General features: G+C 41.3%; 1 protein-coding gene and 1 pseudogene across 3 annotated transcripts in view; one reads left to right on the plus strand and one right to left on the minus strand.

The window, feature by feature from the left end:
* LOC134343479 (transmembrane protein 144-like) overlaps positions 1 to 8,109 on the plus strand; it is a 182,142-nt pseudogene extending 174,033 nt beyond the window's left edge.
* An 8,871-nt stretch (positions 8,110 to 16,980) lies between these two features.
* Positions 16,981 to 24,804, minus strand: part of ptpn13 (protein tyrosine phosphatase non-receptor type 13) — a 262,225-nt gene continuing 254,401 nt past the window's right edge. For all 3 annotated transcript variants that reach the window (XM_063043507.1, XM_063043508.1, XM_063043506.1), the window contains 2 exons: positions 18,972 to 19,034; positions 16,981 to 17,626 (listed from right to left, as the gene is read on the minus strand). In XM_063043507.1, coding sequence (XP_062899577.1) covers positions 17,543 to 17,626; positions 18,972 to 19,034 — 147 coding nt within the window. In that variant the 3' untranslated portion in view covers positions 16,981 to 17,542. The remainder of the gene's footprint in view (positions 17,627 to 18,971; positions 19,035 to 24,804) is intronic.

Consider the following 24,804-nt stretch of genomic DNA (forward strand, 5'->3'; position numbering starts at 1 on the left):
ACAACTTGTCAGACCATTAGATCCCAGTAAAAAATGTGCCAGCACTGAGTACTCTTCACTTGCCTGCAGCATATTCAATAACTTGGCTGATTGCGTGCACAAAACCTATCTATTTACGTACAGGTCCTGTAACAGGACAGACCACAGCACAGTCAGCTAGCACAATGTTCCAAAGATTTCTTAATTAATATGGCAAAGTCTGAACATTGTTCAGTTTGATGTTATTCCAGATCCATTTACAGAAGTCAGAATCAGAATCAGGTTTATTATCACCGGCATGTGTCGTGAAATTTGTTAACTTAGCAGCAGCAGTTCAATACAATACATGATAATATAGAAGAGAACAATAAATAAATTACTGTATATGTATATTGAATAGATTAAAAATTGTGTGAAAACAGAAATAATATATATTAAAAAGTGAGGTAGTGTCCAAGGGTTCAATGTCCATTTAGGAATTGGATGGCAGAGGGGAAGAAGCTGTTCCTGAATCGCTGAGTGTGTGTCTTCAGGCTTCTGCACCTCCTACCTGATGGTAACAGTGAGAAAAGGGTATGCCCTGGGTGCTAGGGGTCCTTAATAATGGACGCTGCCTTTCTGAGACACTGCTCCCTGATGATGTCCTGGGTACTTTGTAGGCTAGTACCCAAGATGGAGCCGATTAAATTTTCGACCCTCTGCAGCTTCTATCAGTCCTGTGAAGTAGCTATCCCCGCCCCCCATACCAGACAGCAATGCAGCCTGTTAGAATGGTACATCATTAGAAGCTTTTGAGTGTTTTTATTGACATACCAAATCTCTTCAAACTCCTAATGAAGTGTAGATGCTGTCTTGCCTTCTTTATAACTGCATTGATATGTTGGGACCAGGTTCGGTCCTCAGAGATCTTGACACCCAGGAACTTGAAACTGCTCACTCTCTCCACTTCTGATCCCTCTATGAGGATTGATATCTGTTCCTTTGTCTTACCTTTCCTGAAGTCCACAATCAGCTCTTTCATCTTACTGACGTTGAGTGCCAGGTTGTTGCTGTGGCACCATTCCACTAGTTGGTATATCTCACTCCTGTACACACTCTCATCACCACCTGAGATTCTACCAACAATGGTTGTATCGTCAGCAAATTTATAATTGGTATTTGAGCTATGCCTAGCCACACAGTCATGGGTATAGGGAGTAGAGCAGTGGGCTAGGCACACACCCCTGAGGTGCACCAGGGTTGATCTTCAGTAAGGAGGAGATGTTATCACCAATCCGCGCAGTTTGTGGTCTTCTGGTTAGGAAGACAAGGATCCAATTGCAGAAGTAGGTACAGAGCCCCACGTTCTGTAACTTCTTAATCAGGATTGTGGGAATGATGGTGTTAAATGCTGAGCTATATTCGATGAACAGCATCCTGACGTAGGTGTTTGTATTGTCCAGGTGGTCTAAGACCGTGTGAAGAGCCATTGAGATTGCATCTGCTGTTGACCTATTGTGACAACAGGCAACTCAGGTCCTTGCTGAGGCAGGAGTTCGGTCCAGTCATGACCAACTCACTGTAGATGCGATTGCTACTGGGCGATAGTCATTAAGGCAGCTCACATTATTCTTCTTGGGCACCGGTATAATTGTTGCCTTTTTGAAGCAAGAGGGAACTTCTGTCCATTGCAGTGAGAGGTTGAAAATGCCCTTGAATGCTCCCACCAGTTGGTTGGCACATGTTTTCAGAGCCTTACCAGGTACTCTTTTGGGGCCTTCCACCTTGCGAGGGTTCACCCTCTTTGAAGACAGCCTAACATTGGCCTCTGAGACAGAGATCACAGGGTCACTGGGTGCAACAGGGATCTTCACAGCTGTAGTTGTATTCTCCCTTTCAAAGCGTGCATAAAAGCTGTTGAGTTCATCTGGTAGTGAAGCATCGCTGGTATTCATGCTATTGGGTTTCGCTTTGTAGGAGGTAATGTCTTGCAAACCCTGCCAAAGTTGTCGTACATCTGATGTCACATCCAACCTTGTTTGAAATTGTCTGTTTTCCCTTGAAATAGCCCTCCACAAGTCATAGCTGATTTCCTGCTACAGACCTGGGTTGCCAGCCTTGAATGCCACAGATCTAGCCTTCAGCAGATGACATACCTCTTGGTTCATCCACCGCTTTTGGTTTGGACGCAACCAAAAGTTACTTTTGCAAGCTAAACCAAAGTAACATTTCTTGCAAATGTTCAAAATCTAAATGCCATGAAAATATAATTTCAGGAGCCATCCTCATCATAGCACTGAGCAGAAAAGGCATGAATAATTTGCATTAGGGGGAATACGTCAAGAGGAGTGTTCTCTTTTGTAAGTTTTTAAGGTATTCCCTTTTCCAAGGGTAAACAGCACAGTCCATCAACTTTTCCATGATTAGTTGACTTCTTGAATTCATTCTTGTACCTGTGTCCTCCAAGAAACAGAGTCCATCTCTGCCCTTGTGCTGTTGCTGTTAGTGGAACTCCCTTCTGTGGATTGAAAATGGATACCAGTGGTTGATGATCAGTAATGAGGATAAACTTTCTCCCAGACAAGTAATAGTTGAAATGTTGTACATTTCATGGCCTCTCTATCAATCTGTCCATCATTTTTCTCTGTAGCAGTAAGGAAGCATGATGCAAAGGCTATGGGGCATTCACCTCCATGTGACATGACTGCACTTAGACCATAAATCACAGGCAAGCTTCACTGCATAATGTGGATCATAACGTGTGAATACGGTGTCTGATGTCACCATTTCCTTTATTTTTGGAAAAGCCACCTCACACTGCTTTGCTCATTGCCATTTCTTCCCGATCTGTTATAATGAGTTCAAGGGGTGGAGCACAATAGCCAGGTTTGGCAGAAAGCTGTTATAGAAATCGACAAATCCTAAAATGGACTGCAACTGTGACATGTCCTTTGGGCATGCACCACTGCTTGATTTTCTCAGCACACGTATGTAATTCTTGTGCGTCAATGGTGTAACCATAGTAAGTGATGCCTGGTTTAAAGAATTCACACTTGTTGTCTCATGCTCTGCGCCCATAATCTTCTAATCTTTTTAACACCGTCTTGAAATTTTGGAGATTTTCTTTGTCATCCTCACCTATAATAATAAAGTACTTCAGGTAACACTTGCAGCATCTAGTCCATAGCTTTCTGCCAGAGTGCAGATGCTACTCAAAAATATAAAATATATAATTATAGCACCAAAGCCCTTTGTAAGTGTTTATGTTGAGAAACACTTTGTACTCTTCTTCCATCTCCATCTGTAGGTCAGCCTCAGCTAAGTCCACTTTGCTGAAGTATTCCTTTGCTGAAAGTTTTGCAAAGATATCTTCTATCCCGGGCAGAGGATATTGATCTACTTGCAGTACTGGGATAATAGTGACCTTAAAATTACCATAGATCCTGACAAACCCGTTCTTCTTGCCTACTGGGACAACTGGTGTTGCCCATGAACTCCACTCAACCTTGGAAAGAATTCCTTCAGACTCCATACGGTCGATCTTATTGACTATGTTATCATGGATGGTATAAGGAACTGGGCAAGCTTTGTAAAACTTGGGTGTGGCATTTTCATTTGCACTATTTTGCCCTTGATATGTTTGAGTTTCCAATGCCACCCTTGAACACTCATCAAGTAGCCTTCTTAATTCACTTTCAGTTGACTGTATTGCAGAGGATATGGCATGCAAATAGTGGATGGAACTCCAATCAAGTTGTAGTTGAATGCCATTCCCACAGAAGTTACTTTTCTCCGGTACAAGTTCTTAGTTAGGTATCTTAGCAGCATTTCAAAGATATTAGCTCAGATTCACTTTGTGGAATGACTGAAGCAGCTGTCCAGTTCAATTTTAATAAATTTGCTGTTCACTTCTGGTGTGAGCCATATGGCTTTTCTATTATTAGTTTTCACCTTTTAAATCTCAAGGCTACTCAGTCCTGAGTCACTCTCATCATTATCATATTTTTCATCAACAACATGCAGATTAGTGCCCTTTTTGAAACTGTAACTTGACTTTTTATCTGTTTCTCTTCCCTGTGCAGCCCATTAATTTTGTCTGCCCGGTTTGCTATTTGTATGTGTCCTAATTTGTTGCATTTTCTGCAAGCTTTGCCTTTAAATCTGCATTTGTCTGGTGTATGTGATCCCCTACCACAATAGTAACACCATTTGTTCAGCCAGGCAATTTTCTGTTTATCTGTCAAATTTGTTCATGCTTAATTTTATTACTGACAACGTCTGACTGCTGTTTCTATTGATAAAGCAATTAAACTGCTCTTTTAAATATGAGTTGTACTTCAATTACGAGCCATTTTTGAATGCTTTCTTGTAAGATTCCACAAACTAAACGATCTCTCAGTGCATCATTAAGCCCATCACTGAAATGGCAATGCTCAGACAATTTCTTCAATTCAGCTATGTAAGCTGAAATGAACTCCCCTGCTTTTTGGTTCCATTTATGAAACCTAAAGCATTCTGCAAACAACAATGGTTTTGGTTCTAAGTGTTCCTGCATTACCTTCACGATATTAGCAATGGTCATTTCAGCTGGTTTGGTTGGAGCAGTTAAACCTCTATGTGAACTGTATGCTTTTCCACCTAGTAAATTCAGCAAAACTGGCACTCATTTTTTAAATCAGCTATTCATTTAGAATAGTCACACAAAATGCTGGAGGAATTCAGCAGGCCAAGCATTATCTATGGAAAAAAGTAAACAGTCAATGTTTCAGGCCGAGACCCTTCATCATAGAAACATAGAAACATAGAAAACAGGTGCAGGAATAAGCCATTCGGCCCTTCGAGCCTGCACCGCCATTTATTATGATCATGGCTGATCATCCAACTCAGAACCCTGCACCAGCCTTCCCTCCATACCCCCTAATCCCCGTAGCCACAAGGGCCATATCTAACTCCCTCTTAAATATAGCCAATGAACTGGCCTCAACTGTTTCCTGTGGCAGAGAATTCCACAGATTCACCACTCTCTGTGTGAAGAAGTTTTTCCTAATCTCAGTCCTAAAAGGCTTCCCCTCTATCCTCAAACTGTGACTCCTCGTTCTGGACTTCCCCAACATCGGGAACAATCTTCCTGCATCTAGCCTGTCCAATCCCTTTAGGATTTTATACGTTTCAATCAGATCCCCCCTCAATCTTCTAAATTCCAACGAGTACAAGCCTAGTTCATCCAGTCTTTCTTCATATGAAAGTCCTGCCATCCCAGGAATCAATCTGGTGAACCTTCTTTGTACTCCCTCTATGGCAAGGATGTCTTTCCTCAGATTAGGGGACCAAAACTGCACACAATACTCCAGGTGTGGTCTCACCAAGGCCTTGTACAACTGCAGTAGTACCTCCCTGCTCCTGTACTCGAATCCTCTCGCTATAAATGCCAGCATACCATTCGCCTTTTTCACCGCCTGCTGTACCTGCATGCCCACTTTCAATGACTGGTGTATAATGACACCCAGGTCTTGTTGCACCTCCCCTTTTCCTAATCGGCCACCATGCAGATAATAATCTGTTTTCCTATTTTTGCCACCAAAGTGGATAACTTCACATTTATCCATATTAAATTGCATCTGCCATGAATTTGCCCACTCACCCAACCTATCCAAGTCATCCTGCATCCTCTTAGCATCCTCCTCACAGCTAACACTGCCGCCCAGCTTCGTGTTATCCTCAAACTTGGAGATGCTGCATTTAATTCCCTCATCCAAGTCATTAATATATATTGTAAACAACTGGGGTCCCAGCACTGAGCCTTGCGGTACCCTACTAGTCACTAGGACTGGAAAAAAAGATAATGTTAGAGCAAGAAGCCGGGGGAGGGGAGGAAGAAGTACAAGGTGGTAGGTGAAAGGTGAAACTGGGAGAGGGGGAGGGGTGAAGTAAAGAGCGTGGAATTGTTCCTTGGAAGGATATGTGGCTGTGGTAGCGGGTTTAGGTGAGTACACGGTGGAAGAGTTGGTAGATAGCAGAGATCACAGAGGGAGAGCAGTAAGAAAGATTCCCAGAACTCCCAATATCAAATCTTCCCTTCAATGGGAGTTCAGTGGTGAAGAAAGCACAGGGTATGTTTTCTTTCATTGGAATGGGCATCGGTTCTAGGAGCTGGGACTTCATATTTCTGCTGTACAAGACGCATTGTAAGTGAAAATGCACCTGGAATATTTTGTGCATTTCTAGTTGCTGTACTTTAATTAAGTTAGAAAGGGTGCAGAAACGCTTCACAAGGATGTTGCCGGTATTGGAGGAGTTTAGTTATGAGGAGAGATCGGACAGGCTTGAATTGTTTTTCCCTGGAACAAAGGATGACCACAGAGGTTTATCAAATCAAAATGGCAATGGTAAGATGGATGGCTAGAGTTTTATTTCTGAGCTAGAGCAGTCCAAAACTAGAGGGCATATGTTTAAGGTGAGAGGGGAAATTTTAAAAAGAGACCCCAAGGATGCAAGTTTTTCACACAAAGTGTGGTATGTACTATAAATGGAATGAACTGCCAGAGGAAGTAGCAGTGACAGATACCACTACAACATTTGAAAGGCATTTGGACAGGTTCATAGATAGGAAAGGCTTACAGGGATATGGGTCAAATTGGACTAGTTTGGTCAGTATAGATGAGTTGGGCTGAAAGGCCTACATCCATGCAAGATAACTCTATTTGCTGACCACTTGTTAGACATCTACTGATAAAATAAAAAGTTCAACAAAAGGTAAATATGTTTTTGTTTTTTTTAAAATATGCACCTATTCTGTCTCCAGGGCTCAAGGAATTTCATAATACTTGGTGTTGTGCTAGCCACTGCTCTTACTGGAACCATACTCATAGGCTTGTCGAAAGTGGAGGGAATTGTCTGACCTAGCTTGTGGAACAACTGAATAACGGAGTTCACCATTTCTCAGAAGCAAATGAAACCTGATAAAATAAATAATAAATATCTAATTGCATGCCTGTGTACAGTATATCATGCTGCTGATTTAAGATAAAACATCAGGAAATAGAAACTCACGCTTTTGAAGCATTGACTTAATTACATAAAGTGTACAGGATAGACAGGAGTGCCTTGGTAGCATTTGTGTCGTAATGTGAATAATTATTGCCTGGATTCTGACACTCGTTCAGTATTATTGCTCTGAATTAAAAAGATACTATATGAAATGTCTTGTCAGTAACTTAAGTGGGTGATTTGGTATCCACAAAACATTAAACAGGGCAGGAAGTAGCTACTATGATCACAAATGAAATCCAAGTGCAGTGGCTCCCTCTCGTCTGTTTTGGTCCAATTAGAATAAATCTCAACTTCATTAATTAATTTCCTTTTTTTTTGTCTCTGCACGAGCAAGCAAGGAGGAATGAATCTGTATAGAAAGCATTAATAGTTAAAAGTCAGTTAAATATGGGACAGAGAATAAAATTTTATTCTGGTTAAAGAGAATTGCTAGTCAGGGGTTTCAATCAATAGGCAAATACTTTATGCTCAAAGATATCCTGGATCTGCAGACAACAATGGATTACTAAAATCCAGTGACAGTGAGCAATGAGATCAAACTGGTAACCTACTTTGAAGTAGAGCACAAATGTGAAAAATAATCAAATACTTTATAATAAGCTTTCACTCTGATGTTAGAAAATATTGAGCATTCAATCAAGAATAGATCGAATATTGATGAAAAGTAGGACTTCCTCAAGTTTGGACTAAACACACATTATATCTACAGCATTAGGCTTTGTTGTGTTAATGTCTTAATGCAAGAGATGTATTATGAGGACAATCAACAGACCTGTTTAGCACAGGACAATGCAAGTAAATAATTAGGTGAAAATAATTTAAGGGTAAGATTTAATTAGAGATAAGTAGATGCTTTGAAAATTGCAAATCGAGAGGGAATGGCATTAACAAAGGTACAGAAAAAAAGAAATTATTTGATCAGAAGTGATAGTCAGTCTTCAACTTGTAAAGCTTCAATGGGGAAAGATTTTATTGGATAATGATTTTATATTGTGAAGGGCAACACCAGGAAAATCATTGGCATAGGATTAATGCTATGGTTAATGCATAAGATTAACTGTTATGTAGAAATTGCAATGTAAATAAACTTTTGAACCTTTGTTTTCCAGTCTAATTTGAGCATGTGTAAATTTATTAATGCTGTCCATAGAATTATATTTTTCTCTGTTTTGGTACTGAAACCTGAGATCCTTAGCAAAACTGAAAAAAAAAATCTCCCCCATTGAGGCCAAGTCATATTTAGTCACAATTAAAAATCTGCCAGAAGCCCAAGCAAGGGGAGGAAGTCTAATACAGATCAGTATACAAGTTTACTGCTATCAATCCACTACTTACAAGTTAAAGTATAGCTAATTTACTTTGAACTTGAAGTACTTCAGGGTAATGGTCATTCTTTTTACAAAGGTCACCAGTGTGGGTCCTAGTTTAATCTCAGAAATTAGAATCAGAATCAGCGGCATATGTCATTAAATTTGTTGCCACTACGGCAGCAGTTCAATGCAATACATAATAACAAAAACAGTGAATTACAATAAATAAAATACATATATAGTGAAATAGTTAAATTATAAGAAATCAGATGGCAGAGGGCACAAAGCTATTCCTCAATTGTTGAGTGTGTGCCTTCAGGCCCCTGTACTTACATTCTGATGGTAGCAATGAGAGGGCATGTCCTAAGTAATCAGGGTCCTTAATAATGGATGTCACTTTTCTGAGGCATGAGGTAACATTCCTTGAAGATGTCCTGGATGCTACGGAGGTTAGTGCCCACGATGGAGCAAACTGAGTTCACTACTTTCTGTGGCTAAAAATACTTCCTGTGTTGTAGTCCATCCCATCCCACCCCACCCCACCCCAACCCCCATACCATACAGTGCTGCAGCCAGTCAGAATGCTCTCCATGGTACATTTGTATAAGCTTTTGTGTGTTTTAGTTGACAAGCCAAATTTCCTCAGACTCCTTATGAAATATAACTGCTGTCTTGCCTTCTCTATAGTTGCATCAATAAGTTGTGTCCAGGTTGGATCCTCAGAGATCTTGACACCCAGGAACTTGAAACTGCTCACTCTCCACTTCTGATCTTTCCATGAGGACTGGTGTGTGTTCCCTTGTCTTACCCTTTCTGAAGCCCACAATCAGGTCTTTGGTCTTACTGACATCGAGAGCAAGGTTGTTGCTGTGATACCACTCAACCAGCTGGTATATCTGGCTCCTGTACTCCAAGGGGGCACCTGACAGCATCTGACATTCTGCCAACAATGATTGTGTCTTCAGTAAATTAATAGATGGCACTTGAGCTGTGCCTAGCCACACATTCATGGGTGTACATAGAATAAATACAGCAGTGGGCTAAGCACACATCCTTGAGGTGCGCCAGTGTTGATTATCAGTGATGAAGATGTTATTTATGATTCATGAAGATTGTGGTCTTCTGGTGAGGAAGAGGGAGATACAAAGGTCTAGGTTTTGGAGCTTTTCATTATGATTGTAGAACCAATTGTGTTAAACGCTGAGCTGCAGTCAATAAACAGCATTCTGATGTATTAGTATTGGCCGGGTAATCCAACGCCACATTAAGAGCCAATGAGATCACATCCACTGTAGACCTATTGTGGCAATAGGCAAATTGCAGTGGGTCCAGGTCCTTGCTGAGTCAGGAGTTAATTCTAGTCATAACTATCCTCTCAAAGCATTCATTTAACAGAGATGTGCGTGCTACTGGACAATAGTACCCTGTTTCTTCTTGGGTCCTGGTATGATTGTTCCCCTTTGGAAGGAGGTGGGAACTTCCGACTGTAGCAACTAGAGATTGAAAATGCCTTTGAACTCACCTGCTAGTTGGTTAGCACAGGTTTTCAGAACCTTACCAGTTACCCTGCTGGGGTCTGTTGCCTTAGGAGAGTTCACCCTCTTAAAGGAGATCACAGGGTCACTGGGTGCTGCTGGGATCCTCATAGCTGTAGTTTTATTCTCTCGTTCAATGTGAGCATAAAAGACATTGAGCTGACCTGGGAGTGAGGCATTCACGATGCTAGGTTTCATTTTGTAGCAAGTAATAGCCTGCTAGCTCTTCCGGAGTTGTCTGCCTGTCTCCAACCTCGTGAGAATTGTTCATTTGCTCCTGAGATAGCCCTTCATAAGTCGTAGCTGGACTTCTTGTGGAGTCCAAGGCCACCATACTTGATTGCCACAGATCTAACCCTCAGCAGACTATGAACCTCCTGGTTCATCCACAGCTTTTGATTTGGGTACGTGCAGTATGTTCTTGTAGGCACACACTGATCCACAGAGGTCTTGATGAAGTCAGTGACCTTCAGACTCAAAGAAGAATCCCTGAATACAGTCCAGTCCACCGACTCAAAGCAGAAATTATTACAAACAATGGAGCAGACGTGAATATGTGTTTTTGAAAATTGATAAGAGATTCTTCGAGAGATAATGTGATGGGACTCACATAAAAGCCAAAGAGGAGTCACTGTGTATAGCATGGGCCAAAGTAAAGGAACCATAATTTAACAGATTACCTTGGAAACGGTGAGGACAAAAGATTCTGCAGCATCTCTGACAGGCCTGGTTTGATTGAGGTATCAAGTTTTGATATCAATTTTTATTTTAAACTTAAAATTACCATTCTTGCTAAGGAAAAGAATAACACACAAAAACATTCCAGGTTTTTTACAGTTGGCAATTTCTGCCAAGCCATGCAATAAGGATGGTTCGGTAGCGTAGCAGTTGGTGCAATACTTTACAACACCAGCCGTAAGGTCTGGGTTTGATTTTCACTGCTGTCTTTAGTAAGTTCTCCCCATGACCATGTGGATTTCCTCTGGGTACTCTGGTTTCCTCCCACATTCCAAAGGTGGTGTACAGATAGGGTTAGTGAGTCACAGGGACCGGAAACGTGGCGACATTTGTGGGCTTCCCAACACAACCCTTGCTGATTTGATCTCATGCAAATGATGCACTTCACTGCATGTTTCGACGTACAGTAAATGTGACAGATAAAACCAATCTTTCTTCACTGGAAGCGCAACCTGGGATTTTAGAGAGTGTTGGTGAAGAAAGTCTATTCTGAATATTAAAGCATAGAAACACAGAAAACCTACAGAACAATACAGGCCCTTTGGCCTACAAAGTTGTGCCGAACATGTCCCTACCTTAGAAATTACTAAGCTTACCTATAGCCCTCTATTTTTCTAAGCTCCATGTACCTATTCAAAAGTTTGTTAAAAGACCCTATCATATCCGCCTCCACCACCGTTGCTGGCAGCCCATTCCAAGCACTCACCACTCTGCGTAAAAAACTTACCCCTGACATCTCCTCTGTACCTACACCCCAGGACCTTAAAGCTGTGTCCTCTTGTGGCAACCATTTCAGCCCTGGGAAAAAGCCTCTGACTATTCAGATGATCAATACCTCTCATCATTTTATACGCCACAATCAGGTCACCTCTCATCCTCCGTCACTCCAAGGAGAAAAGGCCGAGTTCACTCAACCCATTCTCATAAGGCATGCTCCCCAATCCAGGCAACATCCTTGTAAATCTCCTCTGCACCCTTTCTATGGTTTCCACATCCTTCCTCTAGTGAGGCAATCAGAACTGAGCACAGTACTCCAAGTGGGGTCTGACCAGGGTTACCTCTCGACTCCTAAATTCAATTCCACAACTGATGAAGGCCAATACACCGTATGCCTTCTTAATCACAGAGTCAACCTGCGCTGCTGCTTTAAGTATCCTATGGACTCGGACCCCAAGACCCCTCTGATCCTCCACACTCCCAAGAGTCTTAACATTAATACTATATTCTGCCATCATATTTGACAAACCAAAATGAACTATTTCACACTTACCTGGGTAACTCCATCTACCACTTCTCAGCCCAATTTTGCATCCTACCTATGTCCTGCTGTAACCTCTGACAGCCTTCCACACTAACCTCCAACCTTATGTGTCATAAGCAAACTTACTAACCCATCCTTTCACTTCCTCATCCAGGTCATTTATAAAAATCACGAAGAGTAGGGGTCCTTGAACAGATCCCCGAGGCACTCCACTGGTGACCGACCTCCATACAGAATATGAGCCGTCTACAACCACTCTTTGCCTTCTGTGGGCAAGCCAGTTCTGGATCCACAAAGGAATGTCCCCTTGGATCCCATGCCTCCTTACTTTCTCAATAAGCCCGGCATGGGGTACCTTGTCAAATGCCTTGCTGAAATCCATATACGCTACATCTACTGCTCTTCTTTCATCAATGTATTTAGTCATATCCTCAAAAAATTCAATCAGGCTCGTAAGGCACGACCTGCCCTTTGCAAAGCTATGCTATTCCTAATCATATTATACCTCTCCAAATGTTCATAAATCCTGCCTCTCAGGATCTTCTCCATCAACTTACCGACCACTGAAGTAAGACTCACTGGTCTATAACTTCCTGGGCTATCTCTACTCCCTTTCTGGAATAAAGGAACAACATCCACAACCCTCCAATCCTCCAGAACCTCTCCCATCCCCATTGATGCTGCAAAGATCATTGCCAGAGGCTCAGCAATCTCCTCCCTCACCTCCCACAGTAGCCTGGGGTACATCTCATCTGGTCCCAGCGACTTATCCAACTTGATGCTTTCCAAAAGCTCCAGCACATCCTCTTTCTTAATGTTTTATGCTTAAGCTTTTCAGTCTGCTGCAAGTCATCACTATAATCACCAAGATCCTTTTCCATAGTGAATACTGAAGTAAAGTATTAAGTACCTCTGCTATTTCCTCCGGTTCCATACACACTTTCCCACTGTCACACTTGATAGGTCATATCCTTTCATGTCTTATCCTCTTGCTCTTCACATACTTGTAGAATGCCTTGGGTTTTCCTTAATCATGACCGCCAAGGCCTTCTCATGGCCCCTTCTGGCTCTCCCAATTTTCTTCTTAAGCTCCCTCCTATTAGCCTTATAATTTTCTAGATCTCTAACATTACCTAGCTCTCTGAACCTTTTGTAAGCTTTTCTTTTCTTCTTGACTAGAATTATTACAGCCTTTGTACACCACGGTTCCTGTACCCTACCATAACTTCCCTCTCTCATTGGAACGTACCTGTGCAGAACTCCACACAAATACCATAAGACAAAGGAGCAGAAGTAGGCCATTTGGCCCATCGAGTCTTCTCCGCCATTTTATCATGAGCTGATCCATTTTCTCCTATGTGGTCCCACTCCCTTGCTTTCTCACCATAACCTTTAATGCCCTGGCTACTCAGATACCTATCAATCTCTGCCTTAAATACACCCAATGACTTGGCCTCCACTGCTGCCCGTGGCAACAAATTCCATAGATTCACCACCCTCTACTAAAAAAATTTCTTCGCATTTCTGTTCTGAAAGGGCGCCCTTCAATCCTTAAGTCATGCCCTCTCGTACTAGACTCCCCCATCATGGGAAACAACTTTGCCACATCCACTCTGTCCATGCCTTTTAACATTTGAAATGTTTCTATGAGGTCTTCCCTCATTCTTCTAAACTCCAAGGAATACAGTCTAAGAGCGGACAAACGTTCCTCATATGTTAACCCTCTCATTCCCGGAATCATTCTAGTGAATCTTCTCTGTACCCTCTCCAACGTCAGCACATCCTTTCTTAAATAAGGAGACCAAAACTGCCCACAGTACTCGAAGTGAGGTCTCACCAGCACCTTATAGAGCCTCAAACTCACATCCCTGCTCCTATACTCTATTCCTCTAGAAATGAATGCCAACATTGCATTCGCCTTCTTCACTACTGACTCAACCTGGAGGTTAACTTTAAGGGTATCCTGTACGAGGACTCCCAAGTCCCATTGCATCTCAGAACTTTGAATTCTTTCCTAATTTAAATAATAGTCTGCCCGTTTATTTTTTCTGCCAAAGTGCATAACCATACACTTTCCAACATTGTACTTCATTTGCCACTTCTCTGCCCATTCTTCCAATCTATCCAAGTCTCTCTGCAGACTCTCCGTTTCCTCAGCACTACCGGCCCCTCCACCTATCTTCGTATCGTCAGCAAACTTAGCCACAAAGCCATCTATTCCATAATCTAAATCGTTGATGTACAATGTAAAAAGAAGCGGCCCCAACACTGATCCCTGTAGAACTCCACTGGTAACCAGCAGCCAACCAGAATAGGATCCCTTTATTCCCACTCTCTGTTTCCTGCCAATCAGCCAACGCTCTATCCACGTATGTAACTTTCCCATAATTCCATGGGCTCTTGTTAAGTAGCCTCATGTGTGGCACCTTGTCAAAGGCCTTTTGAAAATCCAAATATACAACATCCACTGCATCTCCCTTGACTAGCCTAGTGGTAATTTCCTCAAAAAATTGTAATAGGTTTGTCAGGCAGGATTTTCCTTTAAGGAATCCATGCTGAGTTCTGCCTATCTTGTCATATGCCTCCAGGTACTCTGTAACCTCATCCTTGACAATCGACTCCAACAACTTCCCAACCACGGATGTCAAGCTAACAAGTCTATTATTTCCTTTTTGCTTCCTTGCCCCCTTCTTAAATAGCGGAGTGAACTTTGCAATCTTTCAGTCCTGCGGAACCATGCCAGAATCTATCGACTTTTGAAAGATCATCGCTAATGCCTCCGCAATCTCCACAGCTACTTCCTTCAGAACACGAGGGTGCATTCCATCCGGTCCAGGAGATTTATCTACCTTTAGCCTATTCAGTTTCCTGAGTACTTTCTCTGTCGTAATTGTGACTGCGCACACTTCTCTTCCCTGCCACCCTTGAGTGTCCGGTATCCCCTGAACATTTGCCACATTTCTTCCATACTTTTCCCTGAAAACACCTGTTTCTAATTTAAGCTTCCAATTTCCTGCCTGATAGCCTTGTAATTCCCCTTACTCCAATTAAACGCTTTTCTAACTTGTCTGTTCCTATCTCTCTCCAAAGCTATTATAAAGGAGATAGAATTATGATCACTATCTCCAAAATGCTCTCCCACTGAGAGATCTGACACCTGACCAGATTCATTTCCCAATACCAAATCAATGTACAGTCTCTCCTGTTGTAGGCTTATCTACATATTGTGTCAAGAAATCTTCCTGAACATACTTAACAAACTCCACCCCATCTAAACCCCTTGCTCTAGGGAGATGCCAATCAATATTTCGGAAATTAAAATCTCCCATCGCGACAATTCTGTTATTATTACACCTTTCCAGGATCTGTTTCCCTATCTGCTCCTCGATATACCAGTTACTATTGGGTGGCCTATAAAAAACACCCAGTAAAGTTATTGACCCCTTCCTGTTCCTAACCCTCACCCACAGAAACTCCGTAGACAATCCCTCCATGATGTCCACCTTTTCTGTAGCTGTGACACTATCTCTGATCAACAGTGCCATGCCCCCACCTCTTTTGCCTCCCTCCCTGTCCTTTCTGAAACATCTGAAACCCGGCACTTGAAGTAATCATTCCTGTCCCTGAGCCATCCAAGTCTCTGTAATGGCCCCCACATCATATCTCCTAGTACTGATCCAAGCTCTAAGCTCATCCGCTTTGTTCACAACACTCATTGCGTTAAAATAGACGCATCTCAAACCCCCAGTCTGAGCACGTCCCTTTTCTGTCACCTGCCTATCCTCCCTCTTGCACTGTCTACAAGCTTTCTCTATTTGTGAGCCAACCTACTCTTCCCCAGTCTCTTCAGTTCAGTTCACACCTCCCAACAATTACAGTTTAAACTCTCCCCAGTAGCCTTAGCAAACCTCCCCGCCAGGATATTGGTCCCCCTGGGATTCAAGTGCCACCCGTCCTTTTTGTATAGGTCACACCTGCCCCAAAAGAGATCCCAATGATCCAGAAACCTGAATTCCTGCCCCTGCTCCAATCCCTCAGCCACACATTTATCCTCCACCTCATTCTATTCCTATACTCACTGTCACGTGGCACAGGCAGTAATCCTGAGATTACTACCTTTGCGGTCCTTTTTCTCAACCCCCTATATTCTCCTTTCAGGACCTCTTCTCTTTTCCTACCTATGTCATTGGTACCACTATGTACCACGACCTCTGGCTGTTCTCCCTCCGACTGCAGGATATCTTGGACGCAATCTAAAACATCCTGGACCCTGGCACCTGGGAGGCAAACGACCATCCGCGGTTCTCTCCTGTGCCCACAGAATCGTCTGTCTGACCCCCTAACTATAGAGTCCCCTATCACTACTGCCTTCTTCTTCCTTTCCCTACCCTTCTGAGCCACAGGGCCAGACTCTGTGAGAGGCACGGCCACTGTCGCTTCCCCCAGGTAGGCTGTCCCGGCCACCCCCCCCCCCCGAACAGTACTCAAACAGGAGTACTTATTGTCAAGGGGTACAGCCACAGGGGTACTCTCTAGTACCTGACTCTTGAATATTGAAGAAAAAATGTTACATAACCTTAGGCCGCAAACTTTCTTTTTTCATAATAGATTTCCCCACCATATCCTGATTTTGTAACACCACTTTGTCTTGAAAATTAAGATATGCAGCAACAATAATTGAAAGCAATGCACAATCATATTAGGCTTGCATTCTTCTGTCCTCCAACTTCTCCGTTACCTTTGTCAAGTCCAGCAATATGGAAATCATTTTGCTGCCCTGCAATATTGCTTAAAGAGACAGATCTTGGATGGCTTTTTTGAAATGAAAGGTTAATGCCACCTTTTTGTTCCTAGTAGCTTTGCAGTGAATGTTGGGTCTACCTTCCAAAATACTGTTCCAATATGAAGATAAACAGGTCTTAAATAGTTCCTAGAAAGAGCAGCATTTGAATTTGACCTTAATGTTATGAACACAAGCAATCATGACCTATTTTAAAAGAAGCAATCACTCGGGCAGTTATGCTTCATGCTTGATTATTGTAGGGGAAAAATAAACCTTTTAGATTCTTTTCCAGCATGTCTAATTGAATTACAGAATTAACTGTTAACTATACAACAAGATGCCGAAGCATTTTCACTTTTTATTTTCAATTTTGCGTCATCTAGTTCATAATATGTTTAATTATATCCAAATAAATGTTAAATGTAACTATGTACAAAAACACCATAAATGGAAAGCAATTTGAAAATTGTTTTATATAGAAATCTCTAACTTCCTATGTAAGTAAACCCATGAAAGATATAAAATCAATACTGTTTTTATTGCCTGTACAATAAAAAATAAAATGCATTGTTTTTTAACAAATACCTCTCAATATTTTGAGATGTAAACTAGAGATTAAAATTACTTATGCATGTGCTTAAAACCATTGTCATGAATTCTTAAATATAAACAGTTTAATATTTGCATAAAACAAATCAATTTAGTAAGTTTACATTATAATCTACTGTATGGAAGATCCTAGTAAATACAAAATATTCAGTTTTTGACAATTTTTTTCCTGGAAGTTGTTCCTTGAAATATTCACAATATCTTGAGGTCAAAATAATTAATAAAAAATGTGGTTCTAGAATAAGGCAGGTATGTTGGTGTCAACAGTACTTCTGTTCCTGTAGGAAAGAATTGTTTATCATATCTTTGCCATTTCTTTCTCCTTCTGTTGAAGTTGAGTGAGAATATGTAGAACGACTTGATAGCAGAATATGTACTGAGCCTACATATAGCAAAAGATAAAAACTTTATTAAAGTTGCACTTTATTGAATAGAAAATCATTACTCAGTATACTTGTAATATTCTACCTACCATCACAATTACACAGAGTGTGAATGGATTTGATGGCAATATGTCATAATAGTAGCTATGAGATTTTATAACTATAAAATTAGTAAACAAACTAAAGTTTTAGTTCCATTGACAACACTCAGGATACTGAAAAGTAGTGACTTAACGGAAGACACAGCCATGATCAAAAAAGAATGCTGTTCTTTTTGCATGGATTTGAATCCAGGTGAAATTCTCCTCCATGTCTCACTTATTTCAATGAACCAACATCCTTTCTCCAAAGACTTTACTTCCCAACACTGTATAGTTCTTGGTCTCCTTCTATACTTGTGTGTGAACTAGTGCCACAAAATTGAAACTCCATGTTTTATTCATTTTTTAACTTCATAAAATAGATAATATGGCACAAATGCAGTGCATTAAAATTTCATAGCACAATTTTTCAGCAACATTTCCTGAAAATTTGCAGTGAAGTTCAACATTCAAGAGATCTCACCAATTCACAAAATTATAGTTATTTGTAACCTTTGATTTATGGACTCCAGATAATGAGTTTTCACTAAATACATATGAATTTAGGACATGTGCCCTTGATTTCGACAACAGAAAGCCTATTGAGCAGAGGATGATATTTCCTCAGCTGTGTTAACACTGAATGCCTTCCACACAACTTAGCTGCCCAAGAACATGCAAGTAGTAAAGAGGGAATGGGGAATGGTAGGAGAACGAGAAGAGGAATGTGCAAGAGCTGTTGGGGAGGAAGTGAGTTAAGAGAGTAGCTGGGCAAGCAGGGCAGAGAGGGATTGCGACATGACACAGGACAGAATGTTGATGTGGGTAACAGGAGAGAGGCAGAACACAAAACAGGGAAAGGGAAGAGAGGGAATGGTAAAGGTGAGCAATGGGCATCATCTAATTAGAGTGGGTTGGCTTGAGTGTAAGCAGCTTGAATGTTTCCCTGTAAATTCCAGAAAGGGTATATTATGAACAGTTTAATCACAGATTCTTAATTGTTAATATTTTATTCTTTCAATTACACTAATGTATTTTTAAGTGCTTAGGTATCCTTGAATGACTACAGCTTTGAAATGTAACAAAAAGAAGTTATATTGAAACCAATAGGACGTCTTAATCAATTTATAAGTTTTAGCTTGATGCAATATTCTTTCACGATATAAACCCTCCATAGGTCAAGGAATACCAGATTTAAGTTCTGAACCAACTCACCAACTCAACAATGGAGCAGTTTCATGAAGTTATTGTTCCCAAAACTCACCTCAGTCTGGATCATCCCCTGTCGTTGGCTTCTCATGGTCCTAACAATATGGGAAATATCAAACTGTTTTCAAACAAAAAGAAAAGTTAGAAAATCTGAACACTTTAAATAAAACAGTTGCAACGTGGGCCTTGTAAAGATTTCAGAACATATCCAAAATGCATGGGTTTTATCAAACGTTTACAACTCTGAGGTACGACAAATACCTTCTACTATTTCCCCTGAGCTCTGCTTCCTACCTGAGATTCACAGCTCTGCAAATAAGTGAGGTTTCAAAGTTCTTATATCTCTGAATCTGTTACTATGCTCTGTGGCTGGTGACAACTTCTTGCTGTCCTTCAGCAACCATGAATTCATTGATTAGAGAGATGACATGAGGAAGCAAATTATATCAATTTTTTTTCGTAATTATATGTGATTCTTGATGTTATATTCTCGATATCTATTGCTTATCTATTTATTATTATTTCTTTCTTTTTATATTTGCATAGTTTCCTGTCTTTTGCATACTGTTTGTACGCCCAGTTGGTGCCGTCTTTCATTGATTCTGCTATGGTTTTTGGATTTATTGAGTATGCCACAAGAAATTGAATCTCAGAGTTGCATGTGGTGACATATATTCACTTTGATAATAAATTTACTTTGGATTTTGAGGCTTTTTCCCAGCATGCTTTTCTTTCTACATTTGCCTTTGGTAAGTGCAAGACTGGTATTATAGAAAAAGTGCATTTGGGCAGTGGGCTCCACTTGGCAAAATAACATGCAAAATATGCATGTGCCTTTTTAATTCACTTCTGTAATTTCAATTAATCCTCATTACCTGCAAATTTACTATATATGGATCCGCACACTCATGATACAAATCAAACCCAGGCACAACTCGAGATTTTTAAGATGCATCTAATACACATTCAGATAAGCACACAACTAATGATCAGTTTCCAGTCCGCTTGTCTGGAATGGCTGCCTGCTATTCACTATCCTAATAGGGAGCAGTCTTTGTTAACTGTGATTTGGAAATCTATCTTTGCTTGCTAGTTTGAATACATTCAACTGAAATGGCTTGTAACCAAATCATTTCTTTGTAGCATTTAACATTTTAGTTTAATAATATTTTTAGATTATTCAACATACTTATAAATATTTGGGTGGCATATCAAACATAAAAGAGAGAGCCTTAGTTATATTTAAAATGTGTGTTATTTGTGAGAAGTCTGTACACTTGTCCCTCGCAGATAACAAGGGCTTGAAGTCCAATCTATTCGATAACATGCAATAAAAAAAATTGCTCTGATGTATTTTCTGTAATAATTTAAGATAAATTTATAAGAGATATTGCAGTAAGCAATAATAGCTTGGTAGAAGAAGTGGGACTTAAAACACTGTAAGTTATTAGCAAAGGGTAAGGGGCCAGGGCATGTTTTACAGAGGATGCCCCAGAGTTTATGTTCTAGATATTGAAAGCACAACCACCAATGAAGCTTTTAAAAATATGCACATACTCAGACGAATGCAAAGGAAAGTGGGGATGGAGGACGTCGCACAAGCAAAAGGATTGTAGCCTGGAAGGGATCTGAAAAAAGGATTTTTAAAGTGTGGGTTTTCCAAACTTGGACTCAACATTTCTCAGCAGGTAGTGAGTTAACAAATGAACATGTCTCTGTGGAAACTAAGGGCATGATTAAGAGAGTAAATGAATTACTTGGATAACATTCTCCAAGAAGTAATAACCTTTTTCCTGTAGTACAATTTAAATTGGTACGTAGGTACAGAGAAACTATTTGTTCTGCATTCCACCCATAAAGATAATTTCATCACATCAGTACATTGTGGTAGAAGATGGGAAAAGCAAATAACAAAATGTTGAATATACTGTTAGAGTTACAGAGAAAGGGCAGAGCAGACAGATAATAAGTACAAGACCATGACGAGATACGCTGAGGTCAAGGGCCCGTGTTATTGTACAAGAGGTCCATTCAATAGTCTCACAACCATGGGATAGAAGTTGTCTTTCCGACTGACTGAAGTTTCAACTACCACATTGCAGAAAAACAGCAAACTAACAAATGGTGAGGGAAGATTCAGCAAACTGATACAAGGTTTGATTCAGAACCAAATGGAAACCACATTAGCAGGACAAAACTGATGGCTGGTCATGTGTTAAATTATGAACTATGGACATTTTTGTTGTGGAGATAAATTTGTCGCTCATCCAAAACGTTAATGGATTCCAGGCCAATTGTAAAATCCAAATCTAACAGATGAGATTTTTACTGGATAAAGGTATTAAGGATTGCAGGACAGCATTGTGTAAGTGACAAGTCAACCATAATCTCAGTGAATCTGGGACAGGCTAAAGATCTAAGTGAAGTCCCTACTCTTTGTATGTTGAAACAGATGTGATCCCTACAGTACACCAGCTTGCCGATGAGAACTGAATTTCTAATATATGGACAACAACTTTATTGCACAACATTTAAGCTCAACATCCTAAATCCTACGAAGTTAATGGTTGACTTGACTAGGAAATGCAAATAACGAACTGCTGGTGGTACTCAGCAGGTCAGGCACTATATGTGGAGGTAGAGGGATGATCAACATTTTGGGTCAAGACTTTGCACCTGGACTGAGAGTACAGAGGAGAGACAGCCAGTATAGAGGGCATGGGGAAAAGTGATGCAGGAGCTGGCAGGTGAGAGGTGAAATGAGGTGAGGGGGATGGATGGATTCAGGTGGGGAATGGAAGGGCCAAGGCTGAAGATCAGAGACAAAGGTCGGCAGATGACAGTTAAAACAGATTGGGTGAGAAAAACAGAGGGCACGTGGGAGCCGAGCAGGGAGAATGAATGGGGAACATCAAGACAGAGTTGAGAAATGATAAATGGAAGTGCTATGTGGAAACGCAAGAGGCTGTAGATGCTGGAATCCAGTATGCTAGGGAAGTCATAGAAAAGTACAGCACAGAAACAGGTCATTCAGCCCATCTAGTCTGTGCTGAACCATTTAATCAACCTGCACTGGGACCATAGCCCTGCTATCTATGCACCTATCCAAACTTCTCTTAAACGTTGAAATTGAGCTCACATGCAGCACTTGCAATGAATTGTATATCTGTATTCCCAGATCTATTTGTTCTAATGCACTCTCAAGTGCACTACTGTTCACTGTGTAAGGCCTAACCTGATTGGTCCTACAGAAGTGCAAAAACTCAGTTGTCTGCATTAAATTCCATCTGCCATTTTTCAAGTTGATGCAGATCCCTCTGCAAGCTCTGATAGCCTACCTCACTATCCACTACATCCCCAATCCTTCTGTCACCTGCAAATTTGCATATCTAGTTAATCACATTTTCATCCAGATCATTGATGTAGATGACAAACAACAAAGGACCCAGCACCGATCACTGCAGCACAGCACTAGTAACAGGCCTCCAGTCAGAGAGGCAACCCTCTACTACCACTCTCTGGGTTCTCCCACAAAGCCAGTGTCTAATCCAATTTACTACCATATCCTGAATGCCGAGCGACTGAATCTTCTTGACCAGCCTCTCTTGTGGGATCTTGTCAAATATCTTGCTAAAGTCCACGTAGGCAACATCCACTGCCTTGCCTTCATCCACTTTCTGGTAACATCCCTGAAAAACTCTATAAGACTGTTTAGATATGACCTACCAAGCACCAAGCTATGCTGACTATCCTTAATCAGTCCATGTTTATCCAAATACTTATATATACCTTAATACCTTCCAGTAACTTTTCCACAACTGATGTCAGACTCACTGGCCTATAATTTCTTGGTTTCTGTTTAGAGCCTTCTATAAACAGTGGAACAACATTGGCTATCCTCCAGTCCTCTGGTACCTCTCCTGTTGCTAAACATGTTTTAAATATCTCTGCTAGGGCCCCGGCAATTTTTGCCCTTGTCTCCCGCAGGGTCCGAGGGAACACCTTGCCAGGCCCTGGGGAATACCCACCCTGACTTGCCACAAGGTAGCAAACACCTCCTCTTCCGTAATCTTTACAGGGTCCATGAAGTTGATGCCTCTTTACCTCACTTCTATAGACTCTATATCCATCTCCCGAGTAAATGCAGATACAAAGAATTCATTTAGGATCTCTTCCATACGTTTTGGCTCCACACAAGGATTACCATTCTGGATTTCCAGAGGACCAATTTTATCTCTTGCAATCCTTTTGCCCTAACATATGTGTAGAATCTCTTATGATTCTCCTTCGTCTTGACTGCTAAAGCAACTTCATGCCTTCTTTTAGCCTTCCTGATTACTTTCTTAAGTGTTCTCTTGCATTTTTTGTACTTCACAAGCACCTCATTGTTCCTACTTGCCTATAGCTGCTATGCGCCTCCTTTTTTCTAAACCAGTTCTCAATATCTCTGGAAAAACCAAGGTTCCCTACACTTGTTATCTTTACCTTTTATTCTGACAGGCACATACAAGCTTTGTAATCTCAAAATTTCATTTTTGAAGGCCTCCCACTTTCCAAGTACACCTTTGCCAGAAAGCAGTCTGTCCTAATCCACACTTGCCAGATCATTTCTGATACCATCAAAATTTGCCTGTCTCCAATTTAGAATCTCAACCAATGGACCAATCTATCTTTTTGCATACTTACTTTGTAACTAATGGTATTGCGGTTTCTGGATGTAAAGTGTTCCTCTACACAAGCTTCTGACACCTGCCCTGTCTCATTCCCTGATAGCAGATCTAGTGTTGCAGACTCTCTCGTCGTTGGGACTTCTACGTACTGACGAAGGAAACTTTGTGAACACATTTGACAAACTCTAGTCCTTTACAGTATGGGATTCTCAGTCAATCTGTGGAAACTTAAAATTACCTACTATAGCAACCTTACGTTACTGCCGTGGCATTTTCCCTGACTAGTAACACCATTCCTCCTCCTTTAATCCCTCCTGCTCTGTCACGTCTCAAACAACAGGACCCCAGAATATTGTACTGCTCCCCCTGCAACTGTCTCACTAATGGCTACACACATCATAATTCCAGGTGTTGCTCCATGCCCTCAGCTCATCCGCCTTTCCAGTGCTTCTTGCATTGAAATATACGCAACTCAGGCCACTACTTGCACCATGCACAATCCTTTGGTTCCTGACTCTGAGGTCTTACCAATATCTGCCTCCACAACCTCTCCACTAACTGTTCTGGCACTCTGGTTCCCATCTCCCTGCAACTCTAGTTTAAACCCCACCATGCAGCATTAACAAACCTTCCCACTAGGATATTAGTCCTCCTCCAGTTCAGGTGCAAACTGTCCCTTCTGTACAGGTCCCACTTTCCCTGGAAGAGAGCCCAATGATCCAAAAATCTTAAGCCCTCCCTTATACACCAAGCCCTTAGCCATGTTAAACTGTATAACCTTCCCATTTCTGGCCTCACTAGCATGTGGCTTGGGTGCAATCCTGAGCCCACAACCGTGGAGGTCCTGCCCTTTAACTTAGCACCTAACTCCCTGTGCAGAACCTCATCACTTGTCCTACACATGTCATTGGTACCTATGTGATCACGATCCTGGCTGTTTACCTTCTCACTTAAGAATGCTCAGGACTCAATCCGAGATGTCCTGGACCCTGGCACCTAGGAGGCATCATACCATCTGGGAATCTCATTCTCGCCCAGAGAACCTCCTGTCCATTCCTTTAACTAATGAATCCCTTATCACCACAGCACGCCTCTTCTCCCCCTTCCCTTCTGAGTCACAGAGGCTGACTCAACACCAGAGACCCGACCACTGTGACTTTCCAGTGTTAGGTCAACCTATCCAACAGTATCCAAAGTGATATACCTGTTGTTGAGGGG

Source organism: Mobula hypostoma, chromosome 3 (assembly GCF_963921235.1).
Source record: "Mobula hypostoma chromosome 3, sMobHyp1.1, whole genome shotgun sequence".
NCBI lineage: Eukaryota > Metazoa > Chordata > Chondrichthyes > Myliobatiformes > Myliobatidae > Mobula > Mobula hypostoma.